The sequence below is a fragment of the Aquila chrysaetos genome, chromosome 3 (genome assembly GCF_900496995.4).
Source record: "Aquila chrysaetos chrysaetos chromosome 3, bAquChr1.4, whole genome shotgun sequence".
NCBI classification, from domain to species: Eukaryota; Metazoa; Chordata; class Aves; order Accipitriformes; family Accipitridae; genus Aquila; species Aquila chrysaetos.
The window spans coordinates 14,616,483-14,634,540 of record NC_044006.1 but is presented as its reverse complement, the minus strand read 5'-3'; the positions used below and the strand labels follow the sequence as shown (position 1 = coordinate 14,634,540).

Genomic DNA, 18,058 nt, shown 5'->3' with positions numbered 1-18,058 from the left:
AGCGGAAGAGTTGGAGAGCCCCACTGATACAAGCTCTGCGCCTCCTGCCCCGTGTAGGACAGGGTTTCCAAACTGGTCGTTACACTTGGATCATCCCATTTAAAAGCTACTTATGGATCTGTTGCTTACAAACTTGACTTACCCCTCTTGATACCTAGTTATACTACTGGCTTCCATGGTGCTCTGCAGCAATGGGGTCCATCGATACCTGCACTGACATGCACAGGGCAGTGTATCTTCCCACCAGTGGCTCCTGAAAGGGGATTCCCTGCTTGATCCTTTATGCAAGTTTGCCCCTTTTACGTGCAAAGAGAAGAGAAACAAGAATACAAAGGAAAAGAAAAGCTTGGGAATGAGAACCAGTGCCCAGAGCAGTCAGCTCAGCCCTGGCACCCAGGCAGTTTCCTCTCCTTTCCCCATCATAACCAAGAGCATTGCTTTGAGCTAAATGACATGTGAAACCATTAGACAAGGTCCCTTACAGCAGGGCTCTCGGCTAGTAAAGAGAAACCAGGAAATCAGAGAATTTCCGTTTTGACTTCATTACTTGAGGGTCAAAGATCCAAGAGCTGATTTCAGTGCTGGACTGAGCAGCTGTAACTGATCTGGCTCAAAGGAAGAGCATCTGCTCCTGTTGCGTCTGGCTGCACGCTGAGTGCCTTCCCTCACCGTGCAGAGGTTTTCCTTGCTGCATCTACACCACAGGTGTGGCAACATCTAGGCTAGCGCTGTGCAAACCTGCCTGGGTCCAGATGTGCAGTATCGCTGCGAGTGCAGCTCTACCCCTCAGCGATGAGCCTGGCTGCGAAACATCTCTTAAAGACAACTATAACGCTTCCAAATGCAAGCTGGAGGATCCCGGCCCACTAATCCCTCACCTGAAGATCTCTGCACCGAGGTCTGCTGAGTGCTGTGCGCAGGCCCTGTGCAACCCACCTCCTAGCCTAGGGTAAACCTACAGAACAGGGCAGGGGGGAGGGACGTCCCTTTGCCTGTGCTCTGCTGCAGCGTAGGATCTAATTACAACCTTTACTAAGTTAGGAGGACAGACTAGCACAGGCTGTCCCATCTGGAAGACTTCCCATGTAAGGCAGGTAGGCAGGCAGGCAGCCCGCGGCCGTGTGTGCTATTTGGGGGCTCAGCTGGGCGCTGTAGGTGAAGTGCTGGTTTGCCTGGTGGCAGACTTAGCCAAGGACACTGCAGAATGCACGTTGGTTCCCGGTGCCATCAACTCGGTGGTGTAATACCTGCCTGAGAAGGTGCAAAACCTGGGAGTCCTCTGACACAAGCTCTGCAATCCTGCACTCCGGGAAGGCTCAGCTCCCAACCTTGAATGAGCCTTCACTGGCTGGATTTCTAATATGTCTCCTTAACAGATTGCAACAAAGCCTGGCCATGCCCCACTCTGCAAAGAGGTGTCTGTAGGTGCTGATTTGCTTCAGGCTGGGGTGGTCGCTGCTGCTGCAAGATGGACTGATGGTGGGATGGAGATAGAGCCTATGTAAAAGGCTGCGCTGAGCACCCTACACTTGCCTGGGGAGACAGCAGCCAGGCCACACCAAACTGCGGCTTCTGGGGTGAGCAGCCCTGGCTACCCCCTCCGGGCAGAGCTACGCTGTCTCCCACACGTGGTACCCACAAGGGACAGGGACCTGCCCTGCCCTGAGCCACCTGGGTGCAAGGCACCGCTCGGACATCCCTGCTCTCCCTGCACACAAGCAGCGCATATCAAATATGCCAGGTCCTCCTCCTCGCCGGGCTTCAGGAGGGAAATTCAGGCCAGGGAATGCACCCAGGCTTCTCCTCAAAGTCAGCATGCACGGGGCACCGCGGGAGAAACGCAAGGTCAAAGAGAAGTTAAAACTTTTGCAAAGATTTTCAGAGGGCTTTCAAGTCCTTTCCATTGATTTGTGTGACCAAGAAAGAGCTCCACTAGCATCAGCAGGGGAAACCTCAGGCTTCAGATTTTAAGACTATCTTATGTTTAATCGGAAATGAGTCACATCCACATTTCTACAGAACAAGATGCCTCCTTTCACCGCATCTCCGGCAAAGGCCTCTGAGCAGTCTCTCAAGAGCAGGCAATTGCTTTAAGTCTCCCCACGTCTGAAAATAGTTTGGAGTGCCCACAGCTACACTCAGCAGGCTACAGCAGCATTCAGAGATTGCTCTGTCCTCTTCTCTGGCACAAAAGCCGAGAGAATTATGTATTTTAGATGGGGCATTTAAAGGTATGCCCACTTGCACGCTAGCAAATACTCTGTGCATCAAAAGCAAGCCTGTAAATTCCTGGCAGCAAAGTTCTGTGAGCAGCATCTTCCCTTTGGCACCCATTGGATATAAGCAAGAGCTGTCAGTCCTGAGCCTCTCACACAGATGTGCTTGTCCAAATTAAATTGAAAAAACAAATAAAAATAAAATAAAAGAGTCACACTTCTGAAAACATTACCGCAGTGCTCACCTCCATACCTAAAGCATGCAGCCCAAGCCCCACAGAATCCAACATCCCCCAAATATATCCTTTTTTAAGAACTGGTGATGAAAATAGTTGGCAGCAGCTCTGCTGTGATTGCTTGTGTGCAATCTTTGATCTAACAGCAAGCCTTCTTCTGAAAGGAAAAACCAGTTTTCAACCTCCTAAACTTCCCAGATACATCATTAGATGAAATACATGGTGAAACACAGTTTGAGTCTGATGTTTTTCTCATCTCCCTCAAACTGAGTCCTGCATTTAGCAACTAGTAATCCAAAATTTTACAGTATCATCTGGGTCACAGCAGGAATGTATTTGAGTTTTTTAGTACTTGAGAAGCCCATGTTTTACATACTGCATGTTGTGTGCACGCTCAGCTGGAGAAAGGCATTTTTTGGCCATATGGTCTCAGCTGAACCACCCATCAACTAAGTGAATGCAAGTCCTTTAAACTAAACACACAGATGCACAACTGGGGACCTTCTGAGGTAGGCTGTCTCTTAAAAATGGGTGCTTTGTTGAAGAAGTCAGGTTTCATGCAAAGATGATAGCTTTCTATCTGCGTGCAGCCATTCATTGCCAGGACCAAATAGCCCAAGGACATCAGGGACCATCACCACAGCAGTGTGCAGGATGGTAGTGCCCAGCTCCGCAATAAATAGATACCTGTCAACCTATTAAAGGAAGCACAGGCTCTGCAGAGCACTTATCATACTGCTCCCTTCTGCCAGCAGTTAAAATAACAGGCTCTCCGCTTCTGAACAGGTGCCGTGATGCACACAAGCCCCACAGCATATGCCTTCAGTGGCCCTACCAGTGTCTCAGCAAGAAATGGTCACATGGAGAAGTCACCCTGGGCAGGGGAGGAAGAAAACTTCAGGTGAGAAACCTGAACACTTGTCACCTCTGTGGCACAACCATGCTTACAGGAGGCTCACAGACTGACTGCCTGCTCTGCTGGGGGTTTGGCCTTGGAGATGCAGAGCCACAGACCTATTTCGCCTGGTGCCCATGTAGCTAAATCAAGGTTAAGCTTACCTGTTAGACTGACCACATAGGCTAGCAAAAGATTTAGTGTTGTACATACATTGTGTAGCTGGGAAAATGGTTTGTAAGAGCAGGCGAGCATTTCTTTAGAGCTGCATTAACTCAAGCGTTGACCCTGTGGAGCAGTCAGGGACGCGGAGCAGCAGCGTGGGAGAGGGAAGCTGTAGCCAGATGCACTCCTGGATATTTGCACCAAAGCAGGTTAAGAAGTTACTGTGCTCTGCCAAGCATCAGGGCTGACTACAGGACTTTTCAAAGCACTGGTCTGCTTCAACCACTCATCACGTAACCAAGCGAGCCTTACATTGCCCATCCAAGCAAGCTGAGCCCATCTCAGCTATAGGATAACAAGCAGCAGGGAGGGGCAGTAACTTCTTAACCTGCTACTGCTCAGTGGCCAAGGGAATGCATGCTTCGCAGAGTACCCAAACGGGCCAAGCAAAGCTGACCCAAAAACGAAGCAGCAATTCTGTTTAGTTTCTCTCTTTCACCAGATTTCTAAATAAAAATTATTAGCATAACCTGTTTGAGTAACAGCTTCCCTGTGCAACGCTGCCTCAGTGTTTGCATGGAGCAGCAGGAAGCACAGGTTGCCTCAGTGGGAATTATGGTTTTCAAGGTAATTGCCAATGATTAATTGTGGTTTACAAGGGTTGTAACACCAGTAAGAGAAGCTGGTGTACAGGAGAAAATGATGAAATGAAGCGGAGCAAGTGAAGTGTTACAAGTTTTCAAGATCTGCCAGACCATCTGCAGATCCACAGACAGTCAGAAACAGAAAAATCACAGACCAAAGCAAACTAGGGCAGAGAGCCAAAGCCTATCTGACCCCTGTAAATACTCCCACTTAGGACCAAAGGGGCTGAAGATCATTTAAGTTTCTCCTCTAAGCTCCTGTGACCACATCACCCTCAAATAAAAGCATTAACCCAAAGTTAGGGTGTGGGGCACCTGGAAGGTAAGTTTTCAGAGCAAAGCAAACCACCTCAAAGCCACCAGGTTTCATTCCCCAACTACTACAGAGGCAATGGCAGCACACAGAGCAGTTTTGTTTAATGCAGGAAAAAGGCTCCGCATTTTAGCTACTGGAAAGCACCTTTAAGAAAACACGGATTCCCAGTTTGAAAAAGGTGTTAAAAGAGGGAGAGGACCCCTTCCCAGATGATGCAACATCATGGGAAGAATTTGTGCAGTGGGGAACTGCACAAAGCCTCCAGTACAGCAGAGATGGGGACTGTGGGAATGTCTGCCATAAAACATCTCTGGTGCTATCTGTGCTAAAACATGCTCAGAGCCCAAAATCCCCCCTAAGCCTGGGACCAAGTTGGTGCCCGAGAGGCACGGGATGGAGACATCAAGTTCTCCAGCTTCTGCTCCACCAGCAGCCTGTCCCCAGAGCACTGTATGAGGCAAAGGCAGGAGCTTACCTCTACCACAGGCTCCTGCACAGTGGCACCTCCTCACGTGCAAGGTCGCTGAGGGCAGCTGGACAGGCTCATGGCTTCCCAATCCGCCCTGTGTCCAGAATTAGAGCAGCCGAAATACCAGGCAGAGCTTGGCTGGGCCAAGCTCCTGCCATCTGGGGAATGGGCTCACGTGCGTGCCGCATGGGCAGCGAGAGCCCTGGGCCTTTCCGACGCCTGCACTAGCATGCACAGGCTGCGTGCTCAGCTACCGCGGCTATCAGCTGCTCACAAACGTCCTGCTGCCATTTGGCCTTGGCTGTTCTCAGGAGACCCAGGAAACCTGCAGCTTGAAGAAGGGTCTGCCTGGAGATGGCTTGGTAGTTTGGGAACAACAGCCACCAAAACTGAAAAAAGATATAATTTCTCCCTCTATCCCCAGCCTTGCTTATCCCATCTGACACAGGAATGGCACTCAGGTAGAGAAAGCCCTTTAAAAACTGTCCTTGAGAAAAAAGATTACATTGAAATGTGAAATTTGGAGAGACCAACTGTGCAAGATCATCAGAAAAAGACACCGTTTCATTGGAAAAAAATGCTTGTATTTGCAAGGATTGTTCAATATGGAAATGCTCCTAGACAGACTGCCCAAAGCAGAAGGGTCTCCAGCAGGGTCTGCACCACTGACTCAAGGAGGGAGCCAGGGTGGGGCTGAAATGAGTTTGCAAAAAACCTTCATGAGAACATTTCATAATAACAGGACAGACTGCCCAGCCCTGCCCGTGCTTAACGTCACCTATCTCCCACCAGAGTAATGCATGGCAGCAAATACCCAAAGGAGTTCTGGGAAGGCTGAGACGTTTTTTGAGTAAAAGGTTTACCAGAAAGTTCAACCTCTATGGTCCCTGCAATCATGCTCGAATCCCATTGCATGACAAGGATCAAGAAAGAAAAAGTTGTGTAACGATGGAGCGTACCCTGGGAGGGGCTGGTGAAAAGGTTTTCACAGTATGTTCAGAAATATTTGGCAGCACTGAAAGAACACTGTTGAGTAAACCTGGCAACAGCAATCCCAGGGAAAAGAAAAATCTTACCAATTTAACAGCATCACCTTCTAAAACCATACAGTTAACCCTGAGACCTGCATTAAAACCACCCTATGATTTTCCCCTCCAGTGCCCCCCCATACACATAGGTAGTAGGGCCTAACAAAGCTCCACCGTCAAATCCATCTCTGAGCCACACCATCTCAACTAAAAGTTGATCATGTACCTAGGATGAAGAGGTTCCTATCGCTGTAAAGAAACCCAAACCAGGCGGGCAAACAGCTCTGTGCCGTGCCAAAGCAGGAGCCCTGTGCTCTGCGGAGCATGATGTGCTGTGTCCATGTGCTGGTTTTGGCTGGGGTTGGGTTCATTTTCTTCATGATAGCTAGTATGGGGCTATGGTTTGGATTTGTGCTGGAAACAGTGTTGATAACACAGGAATGTTTGGGTTACTGCTGAGCCGTGCTTACACAGAGTCAAGGCCTTTTGTGCCTCTCACCTCACCCCACCAGTGAGGAGGTTGGGGGTGCACAAGAAGTTGGGAGGGGACACAGCCGGGACAGCTGACCCCAACTAGACCCAAGGGATCAGGCATTCCAGACCACAAGACATCATGCTTAGCATATAAAGCTGGGGGAAGAAGAAAGAAGGGGGGACATTCGGAGTGATGGCGTTTGTCTTCCCAAGTAACTGTTAGGCATGATGGAGCCCTGCTTTCCTGGAGGCGGCTGAACACCTGCCTGCCCATGGGAAGTAGTGAATGAATTCCTTGTTTTGCTTTGCTTGTGTGCACGGCTTTCACTTTCCCTATTAAACTGTCTTTATCTCAACCCACAAGTTTTCTCACTTTACTCTTCCAATTCTCTCCCCCATCCCACTGGAGGGAGTGAGCGAGCTGCTGTGTGGGGCTGAGCTGCTGGCTGGGGTTAAACCACGACAGTCCAGCCCCTAATGCCCTTTCTCTCCAGCCCAACAGACTCAAATGCAGGCATTACCATACCTGTATTTTACAGAACAGTTAAAACAGAGTGTATTTCTAAAGGGACACTGGGCCACCATCTCTATGCTCTATGATATGATCAGGGAATCAGTCTTCTAATCACCTTTAAAAATAGCCATATGGAAATGCACCCAACACCCTGCATGGCTGCTAGTGTCCCATAGGAAAAACCACATCAATCTTTCTGTCCTTCCTTCTCATTAAATATATTCTCAGCTACTCTATTTGCAGCCTTTCAGAACCTGAACAAGTACCAGAGGCATCTAAAGAAATAAAATTTATCTTGTGCAGTCCAACCACTGTTCACTTCACCATACCCTAAGCAACGCCTGCAGCACAGCGCCCAGCTGGAGGTGGACACTGCTCCAAAATAACTCATTTATCTATTGACCCTCCAGAATTCCCTCCAATTTTCCCACTCACCTGCCAGGCTACACCCTAAAACCTACTTCAAGCCCCTTTCTCTAGGCTGTGGGGTGCTCAGACACCTCTAAAGTAACCAACACCTCCCAGTTTACACTGCTGCTGGTTCATCAGCCAACGTAAGTGAGTGAGTAAACTCAATGTGATGGGGTTTGTACAGCCTGTGTTCACACCTGAGAGCCAGAACACTCAAGGGTAACAGTTTTAGAGAAGATAGGATCGACAGCAGTCAGCAAGCCCCTCTTCAAGGGAAATCTACTATTACTTTGCCACATTTGGCAAAATACAGCAGTATACAAGTAATACAGAACACATGTAAATACCCTGGTGATAGTGTCAGCAGCCATTCTGCGCTGATGGGTATCTGCTCAGTGGCAAGGGAAATTCTGCTCCTATGTGGCTTCCCATTTTTCCTACTTGCTTGATATTGAGTAACCAGCAAGTTAGGAGGATATGCATTAACTCTAATTATGTTCTTACTTTCTTAAGTATTTTACAGCACAGGAGAACAGCCAACGAAGAAAAATGATAGCTTTTTACCCATTTTATTTAGAGGAAAGTTTAAGATGTTTAAACAAAATAATTTTAAAGTTTATTTTAAACAAAATGATTATGTAGCGTTGCAACAGAGCTCATACGCAAGACTTATGCAGTAGGTCACTGAGTTTGACTGACCTCAGCCAGCACTTCTAACCCGGCAAGCCAAATCCACAGAATGCTGTAGAAGAACACAAGATTTTGACACGAGAGGAAACATTTTAGATGTTTACCATAAGTAATATTTTCAGAGGAGCACGGACTATTTTTACCAGTACAATGGGAGGAGAGCTTATTTCCAGCACAACACAGCTGATTCCTTGTTTAAACAATTTGCAGCCAGGCCACGACACATACCCTGGATGAAGCTTCTGTAGGTAAAATAGTCAACAAGCCACCTGCAGCTGGGAAATGCCCCATTTTGGGAAATACTGCATCTCTCAGTGGAGCATACTGCCAAATTTTCAAGACCTTCTAGAAACACTGAAAGCCAGGCAAGCTGATTTCAACAGAGGCTCAAACAATATCTATCAAGGCCATGATTAGAAATTAAACTTTTAATCAGATTTTTGGTGGACATTTCAACTTCATGTCTCAGAAGCCTTGACAGGTGATGGCCAGATGTCACCTGCTGGACTGTCATCTCGTTCTATACATCAAACATCTCTTAGAAGAAGGTCAGTGGCAACAGGAATGCAAAACATGCTTCACTATCAGGTACCCAGGTGTGAGAAAGTAACCAGGAAGGCCATCAATTTCCTTGAGGGATTCCCCTGAAGAAGGGAGGTAACATCTGCGAAAATTATGGGCTTTGAATTTACAGCTGCCAGGGCTCACAATTTCATATCTCGCCACATTTCGACATTTACAACAAGTGATGTGCAGAAACGTAAACAGAGAACTGAAACCCTGCTCCAACCACACATAACAGCTCTGACGCAGGGCTGAACACAGGAGGAAAATGCAAGCTTATTGAGTTGGTGAGAGTCAAGAGGTCTTGTCAAAGCACTGGCAATCAATACTACAGCTTGGGGCACGGAAAGCCCACCAGGCACAACAAATGCAACTACCCATAGCAAAAATGCCATGCTTGGAACAAGCACCCACTTGCATGTCTTCTGGCAAAGCCTGATCACTTTGTCCCCTGTAAACACTACTACTCAGAGCAAATCTCATCCACATCAAGCCTGAGTCCTTGTCCACTTCTGCTCCATTCACACCAGGGTGCCAGGGGAGAACACACAAGGCATTCACACAGCTAAAATAAAATAATCAGGTTTTCTAGTCCAATGAGAAAACTGAAGGCTCTGATCTTCCATGTACTGAATCCGTACAGGGGCTCACCATCCTCTCTGTCCATGAACTCCATTTATCCACCCCAAGTTTCAACTCTTCTGCCAATATCCACAATATGGCATCATTGCATAACTGTGGTGCCCCTCCCAACAGTAAGCAAACTACTCTTAAAACATGTCAAGGTGCCTGTAATATCTTCCAGCGTTACAAGTTTCACAGATGTGAGAAAATCCAGGACCTATTGTCTGTGCATGCATGCCCCTCGCTACTCCCCCAGGTAGTTATTGTGCAACCACACACCCAGAATCATGCAGAAAGGTGGCTTTGGACAGAGTATAAGCCAACATTTTAAGATAGAGGTGTAAGAAGCAATTAGTGAAAAATTATTAAGTCTCTTATGCTGAATCAACAGAGCCAGACCTTTGTCCAAGCAATGAGCAGCATGAGGAAAAAATACTAAATAAGAACATAAAAGCCACCACAGGTCTCATTTACACAGCAGTATTGCCCTTCAGCACTGGGATGTTCACAGCAGCTCAGCCAAGAGCCCTTTAGACTGAAACAAAATACCATGCTGGGTCAGAACCAGGGTTCGGTGTTTTGTCTCCAGGAGCAGCAGGAGATGCTGTTTATGGAGGGCACATGAGCCCGGCCACCATCAGCAGTTCAGTTGCAACATTGATCCTTGAGCGACCTGCTGCTGGTCCTGAAAATTGACCATTAAAAGCAAAGAAGCAAAGGGTAAGGCTAAACCAGCTCCATAGAAAGACCTTTTTCCATTCATGGTTAAATTACTTTCCTGAACAACCTTTGTGGGAAACCTCACAAAGGCGGTCTGAAAACAGCCGGATCTGTGTGCTCAGTGCCACCCGCCTTGCACTCCAGCAGGTCTGCCAGCAGGACTTCACTTCACAGCAGCTCCATCACCTTTCCCAGCAGACTGCACTGGTCCATGCACACAGTGACCCAACTCCACTGTACCACTAGGGATGCAAGTCAGGTTTATTGGTTTCCAGGACCCCTTCTATTGCCCTCTCTAGAGAGACAGAGGCTGGCAACCTTCCAGTCCTTGGTACAGCAGCCCTTTGCAATAATACAGCATACCCTGGCCAGCAGCTCCGCAATTTCACATTCAAGTTCCTGCAGTCCTCTGGGGTGCATGCCATCTAATCCTGGGCACTTACTGACATCCAACTTGTTTATCTGGTCAAATACTTCCTCGATATTCCTTGTATTTATATAGACAGATGCTGTATCCCTGCCAGCAGCAGCTACCACAAGTTTCAGAGCAAAAGGCTGGGAGCAAACAGCTCCAACACAACCCAAATGAAAGCTGCTCCCCTGATTCGAGGCTGCTGCTGCTGTGTGTTCCCAAGCAAGAAAGCTTACACGACCCCTTTCCTCACTGCTCAGCCACGGAGCAACCACACAAGTGCTGCCCGAGTGCCGCCTTTCTTTACAGACTTGATTTAATAGAGGAGAAAAGTCCCATTCTGCCTACAGGAGCAGGATTACAGGTTATTTGAGCTCAGTAAAAGCTACTTCCAGTGAAAATCTTCAATAATGCTGAACACCCTCCCACGGAGGCACAAGTTCAGGGGTGCTTCTCTGAATGGGCAAAACCACAGGAGACCACAGGCTCTGCGTAGTCAAGTGGTCACCAACCTTTAATAGCTGTCTCCTTCCTTCACTGCACTGCAGAGCAGAACAGCACGAGGCTAAGAGCACTTCCTGGCTCCCCGCTCCTGCCCTGCCCTGCATCCTATGACAGAAAAGGCTCTGCAAAGCAGGAATGGGACTTGAGACCTCCAAAACATCAAACCAACCATCCTTCCCAGCATCTCCCTGCTAACCAGCATGTGTACCTGACAGGGATGAGTCAAGCTCTGCTTTCCAGCCAGCCCTCAGAAAGGAAAAACAATTTCAAGTGACTCCCTGCCTGGCAGCTGTCTGAGTAACATGGCACTCAAAAACCCTGACTCACAGCATCCAGGAAAGCACACCCCCCACACTGGAAGCCCACAGGACAGTACCTGCCTAAGGAAGGTAGGTATTTTGCTGCTTTCACGTATTTAGTTCATTCCTTTGGCCCAATCACTCACCTGGTAACTATCTTGGAGATTTCCACTAGTAATAAAGAGGATATAGGATGCAGCACACAAGTACAAGCCATTAACAGAAACACTTGGGACAGAAGAACTTCGAGATATGACAGGAGAAAACTGGCAGATGCCAGGTCTCAGCACACACATATATAGCCTTTGGAAACAAGCTTAAGACCATGATCCCTGTGTTTTCCAGCCCCTCAGGCCAAACCAAGAATCTCCAAGCCCTTAAGCAGGCATCACCATGCTGCTCTGGGGCAGCACCATCTTTGTATCTCATCTGCAGCCAAAGCCACAGTGGGACAATCAGAGTGATCATATGAAATCAGTTAATTTTGAGTCCAGCATGGCCTTGCTCTAAACAGCCCACAGCTGAAGATGGAGACTCAATCCATCAATGGAGAAAAGCCAGGGAGCTACACCTGAGGACAAGCTATGAGTCCCTCCTGTCCCAGTTTGCACTTACATACGAGCATCCGAACACAGCGGCTGTTTGCACTACTACCACAGCACTAACCATACTGGTTGGTGACTGTCCCAGAACTGGGAGAGGAAGAATTCCACCAAAGAAATCAGGAAAGCACATGATCTGGGTGTGTCTGAGCTACAACAGCTACTCCTTTTACTCCTTGTTCTAATACTAGGTTTCTATTGATGCTCCCACCATTCCCAGTCTTGCACTACCCACACAGCTCAGAGTCAGAGAGGGGCCCAAAAAGCAGAGGTGTTCTCATTTGGAGGTGTGAGAAACACTGCTCTAAAGCATTCAAGCAGATGCAGCCTGTTTTGTAAACCCCCTCCCTGGCTGGAAGATTTCACAAAACCCACCAGAAGACAGTTACACTTTCTGTGATGGAAAGCTACAACTATCATTGCCCTTGAAGGAGGGTACAAGATCTCTGGCTTAATAAAATACAAGTACAGTCAATGTATTTTATTACCTACTTTAGGTGCACCTAATCTGCCCAATTTTCAGAAGCATTGTACTGCCCAGCAATGCTTCCAAAATAATTGGTATCTGCCAAGACCACCAATCTATCACTCCACTCTCAGCACACGCAATGGGGAGATGACATGGATGGCTGAGGATGCACCCCAGAAAGCCTCCCTGATTTTCAGGGCTGAGTGGGGCCACCCCTTTTCCCATGGAGAATCCCTATCAGGGAAAGGAGCTGTGCTGACCCTGGGTAGTGCTGCGAGCATAAACCAAACACATGGGAACTTTTCTGTAATGCTTCTCGCTGCTGTAGAGCTTACTCAGATTCCCCTATGGAAGTAATGCCTCCACAGTAGGAATGGGGGAAGAGCAGCATTGGGTATGGCTATTTGGTAGCACCTGGAATATAGCTTTGACTGCTCTCAGCAGCCTGCAGGCACACACCTGCAAATGTGTATCAGTAAAAGCAACCTTCCCAGTGGTGAATTTTTGTTCTTTAAACAAACTGTGTGATTTAGGGACATGATTTCACTATCAGAACAGTGTTGAAAGAGGGTGCATCACTGGAAGTATGACAAGTCATCCAGGAAGTTACCAAAGAAATGAAGAGTCAGTTTGGCACAGGACACTCAAAAGTCCTGAAGCCAGTGGGAGTGGCAGAGCCAAGCGCATTGTGTAGAAGCTGGCTACAGTTAACCACTTCTGAAAGTCTGGCTGTTAACAGCCAGCATCCTCAGTCACAGCATCTGTGCATATGACAGTAGTGGAAGACTGATACCTGCAAAGGTATCTAAAGAGAAAAACAAAACACGGTGCTGGTCTGGATTATGGAGACCAAGCACTTCATTCTCAGCAGTTTAAGGCAAGACTATTTCTGCAAAAAGAAGAGGTCCAGACCTTTACAACAGAAATGCAACTGAAACACAGCTTCATCTGGCTTCAGTTTTGACTCTGGGATGGCACATCCCAGAATGAAGCACTCCATGGTGAGGAACAGCCACCAAATCAAGGTGCAGCAGCAGCTCACAGGGGCCCCAGAACCAGCAGCTATAGTCTTGTCCCATTAGGCCCAGCAGCACATTTAGACCAAACCAGGGTCTGACAATCTGTATCCTCTCCGGAAGGCTGCTGTCCAAAAACTATTTCCAGTTTCCTGATAAAAACCTCCAGAAGTGCTCTGGACCATTTTTTGTTGTTGTTTTGGGGGGTTGGTTTGTTTGTTTTTTAAACATGCTCTATAGTTGTTGGTTTTTTTCCTTTATTGGAAGAAATCTCACAGCTACAAGCCACTAAATCCTTTATTACATTTTAAAAAATAACAACCAACCTTCTCCATTTTATCTTTGCACGTCATGTTTGTTCTAGGCCCAGAATGGGAACCATAGGCAGTTACTCCTTTGTTTAAACAAAGCTCCAGTAAGCTCTGGCAGCCTTTTCTATCTTTGTTTCACCTCTCTAGATGTGTTATTTCATATACAAGCGTAAGAAAGCAGAAAATTGATACGCTGTCCCAAAGATGACAGAAGCCAGCAGCACCATGCTAAGCCCATGCACCTAGGCTACAGGGAGGCTAAAAATAATGTGCAAAGCACTACCTCCTGCCCCTGCCCCCTGATCCCACCAGGCACCACCAGTGCTGCAGCTGGGGTGACTGATTTGAGAAACAAAGGCAAGAACTTAGTGCTTCAGCTATGCATAGGTTACATAGAGAATAGGCTTCATCCAAGTATTTTCGCACCCCGGGGTCTAACTAGAGACAGTTTTGTAATAGGTGATGTTCTTTTTGAATTCCCACCTGGCTACATTTTTACCTCCACAAGCTGCCTAGGCTGATGTTCATGAGAGATTATTAACAGGCACTTCAGCACAGAACTAAGGTTTTGCTTTGTCCACGTGATCCAGGTATGCCCACAGCATGGTGAAGGCACACTGTGCTCTTGCTCTAATTAACACTACCCACCACAGACAAAGTCCTCAGCATGGCTTCAGGTCCCCTGCAAATGCCCTCAAGCATCCAAGCTAGTTTGCCCAGTGCATTTTGCCTGGCATGCAAAAGCCATCATAGGTATCTACATGCACACTAACCAGTGTTACTGACTTCAGCCTTTCCATGCAATTATGAAAGAGATTTAACTTCTGAGAGCCGCACTTTATCAGAAACATTTCCTGGAGCTTCTGTTCCTTTTTAGGCCACATCAGCAATACCAGAGAAAGAGGAATCAAAAGTAGCAGAAACAGAAATACTTGTAACGTTCAAAAGCAGCAAGAGATATCATAGTGAAACAGGCAACAGGGTAAATGCAAGTGTTTCCTACCAACTCAGGATGGTCGTTTTGAACTACATAGTCCTAACAGCACCAAGAGGATGATACCACAATAGTGAACGTCACCTATGTACAAGTTCTGCAGCATGAAGCAATCCCATGTACTGCCCTTTGCGCTGAAAGAGCAATTCCATGTGGCTTGGGATTAGACCTTCTGATTGGAGCCAATTTGGGCAGTCCTAGACTGCTGGTGGTGCAGGAACCTTCAGAGCAGCTTGACCATAACAGATCCAGATAAACCACCCACTCCTTCCAGTCCATGCAAAACTTGAGACAGCCACACTCAGCAGCGCACAGCAGCTCCTAGTTTTGTCAGGATACATCTCTTCTCAGAGACACTCAGCAATGCCTCGAAACATCATTCACTTTTTCCCTAACTTCTCTTCTGTGAAAGCAAAGACCATGGTCTTGTATCTTTTCAAAGCTCTCACAGAGCTGACAGTCACCAATACCTTGGTACCTTTTCCCATCTAGCAGGCTACAGACTTTCTTAGAAGCAAGCAAGCAGCCAAGGTATTTAAAAAAAAAAAAAAATTCAAGTTTTTCCCAGGAATCCTCTTTGGCTTTCAGAGGGTCTAATTTCTTTTTTGACCTTTCATGGAGTGTGACAAGTCTCAAGTGTTTTAGGAAAGCGGGCTCGTTCAATAGAGTGTTAAACACAAAATGTGAAAGGACAAGATGACAGCAGTTACATTTTGTTATTGAAGAAAAGCATGTGTCCAGAGAGGCATGCACACGCTCCTAGAAGAGTAATTTTACAAGTCTCAACCCTTAGCCCCACTTCCTCAAGACCTTAGTGCCACAAGTTTGCAGGTCAGCACCACACACATCATGTTCAGTGTGCCTCTTCCATCCCTCCCACCACCATTCCCAGCTGACAGCTCCAGACACCCCAGTGCCAGGTTACTTGTGACAGAGCCACACTAGGAGAGTTTATCCCCAAATAGTCAGGGAAAACTGCCTACTAAGGAGGAAGAGACCCCTTATTTTTCAGCACTGTGAGCACCACGACTGACAGACACCCACCATTTTAATACCCACTCCAAGTTTTGCTTAGCATCACAAATACCCCCACAAAGGCTGCCAGAATAACTAACAAAAAAAATCTTCAAAACCAAATTAAAGCTGTAGGCTGCTGCCTAGCTGTCACCCAAAGATTTATGTGCAAGAAGAACAATGCACCCACTTCCTCCATAAACCCCAGCACAGCTGCCAGCACTGGCCTGCCAAATGGCTTCATTTGCTGGCACACCTTCACCTGAATGAGTTTACAAAGGAGTTTTCATTCAGGACCTGCAACCATTTTACATCCGAGTAAGTTAGAGAATGTATTTGACTAGCAAGAAAGTAAATACTTTCCATCATTTCACCTGTGTCTTATCAATATGATTATTTGCTAGGCAGTATGTGTAATTCTTTTACTGAAACAGTAGCTCTATGGATAGAAACTCTAGTATGAACCCAATTTTACAGTCACAGCCAGAACTACACCGGTATAAACATGTTCCTTTTTGTAGCAGGATAGGCCCTAGTCACCTTTATGCCAGGTGACTGGGGGGGAGCCTTCAGCTCCACAAAATCACTTAGAGCAGCACAGCTGTTCATCATGGGAGGATCTGGTATTTTTATTGCATTGACAGTAAGACTTCTCCAGCTGCTCCACTGAAGGGACTCACCATAACCCAACAAGTTACTGCATCCCTAACAAGTGGTACATTTAATTGTGCTTCTGCACTGCCACATACAGCCATACCAATGCAACATAACTGCATGCTAGTTCAAGGGAAACAGCAAAATACATGGGTGGGCAAGGCACTGTTCTCAGTCTGGGGACTCAGCTCTGGTGGAGCTGAGCTAGTTTAGCAGGGCAGCATTAATTCTGGATCTTGGACTTCACCAGTGAAACCTATTTTGCATCAATATGAAAATTTCAAGTTTCACATGGCTTTTAACACTAGTAACTACTTTGGTGAAAAAAAACAAAATACAAACACACTTCAGATAGGGCTGGAAGCTAACTTTTCTTCCCAAAGATAGCATAGAGAAGCCAGCCTTTTGAAAGCATCAGTGTTACACACATTGAAATGCAAGGAATCAATATATAAGCTCAGGTTTTAGAAGAACCTTTCTGCCACAGGAATGGAAGTTTGCCAGACCCACAAAACACGAATACAGGAGATGTGGGTTTTATTAGCTTTTTGCTGTTGGATGCTAGCTGTTCCTCATCCCATGGCTCTACCCACATCTACCTACTTCGCTAGAGAATTGTGGCACCTGCCTCATACTATCTAACTGCTCTTAGCTTTTAGCAGGTACAACTGCAAAGGCACCACTGGGAGTCAGAACCTCCCCACTGCTATGCTGGGCTGCTTCAGTGCATCCTAGGACAGGCAGAGAAGCTTCACTGCACAGCTCTTCTCCAACACACAGAAAGCAAACACCTGCTGTACCTATGTAAAGATTAAAGCCTCTCAGGTTTTACCACATTTTAATTCACCTTGGTAAAAATCAGCACTGTTTGTACACTTTAGCATGCTATTTACACACTTTCGACACCATAATAAAACCAGAAATTTACCAGTAAAAAGCAATTTTGTCCCCAAGTTTCTTCTCATTGACATTTCTATCCAGGAGGTTGTAGCAGATGTTGGTGGTCGCCCCTTTCATCCACTCGATGAAGATCTTCCCCTTTGTCACATCGAAGTTGTACTTCAGAAAGGGTCCCGCGTGCTGACTCTTCCAGTAAAACTCTTTAGCAATGTCACCCCAAAATTCTGCGAAGGCAACGGCCAGAGCTCGTCACCCAGAAACAGGCAGGATAATGAAAACACTTCAAGGGGCAAGCTCCCACACTCCCGCACCCCGCGCGTGGGGGTCTCGCTGCGGCCCCAACGCCCCCGCAGCCCGGCACCCCCAGCCCCGCTCCCCGCCACACACCCCGCGAGCAGCCCCCGCAGGAACCGGCGACGCCTTGCGAGAACCGCTCCCCCGCCGGCTGGCCTCCCGCGCCCCGCCGCGGCCCTCCCCCGGCCTGGGGGGAGCTCCCGCCGGCGGCGCTCACCGTGCGGCTCCTCCACGGAGCGCTGGTAGAGGCGCTCGTAGTGGGGCAGCGAGGGGACGTGCGCCGCCGGCAGCAGCTCGGGCCGCGGCCGGTACAGCCGGGCCTGCTCCTCGGGCAGCACCATGGCGGGGCGCCGGCGGCTCTGGGCGGGCAAGCGGCCGCCGAGCCCGCTTCAAAGCGGCGCGGAGCCGGGGGCGGGGACGGCGGAGGCGGCGGCCCGCCCTCACGGCGGGCGCTGGGGGCGGGGGCGGCAGCGCCGCCCCGGAGCGCCAGAGGCGGCCGGCCCGCCCGCCGCGGAGGGGCCTGCGGAGGCCGGCGAGCCGCCCCGGGGCCGGAGCAGGCCCGCGTAGGCAGGGGCTCGCCAGCACCCGGCTGCGGGGCGGCGGGCGGTGTGTCCCTGTCAGCG

General features: G+C 48.1%; 1 protein-coding gene across 2 annotated transcripts in view; it reads right to left on the bottom strand.

Moving 5' to 3' along the window:
• Window positions 1–17,833, bottom strand: part of ACSS2 (acyl-CoA synthetase short chain family member 2) — a 34,495-nt gene extending 16,662 nt beyond the window's left edge. The window contains exons 1-2 of one of the 2 annotated variants that reach the window (XM_030007939.2): window positions 17,653–17,833; window positions 17,170–17,365 (exon numbers count right to left, since the gene is read on the bottom strand). In XM_030007939.2, the coding sequence (XP_029863799.1) occupies window positions 17,170–17,365; window positions 17,653–17,776 (320 nt within the window). In that variant the 5' untranslated portion in view covers window positions 17,777–17,833. The remainder of the gene's footprint in view (window positions 1–17,169; window positions 17,366–17,652) is intronic. The other variant, XM_030007940.2, reaches the window with a different exon arrangement.
• Between the last annotated feature and the right edge of the window lie 225 nt (window positions 17,834–18,058).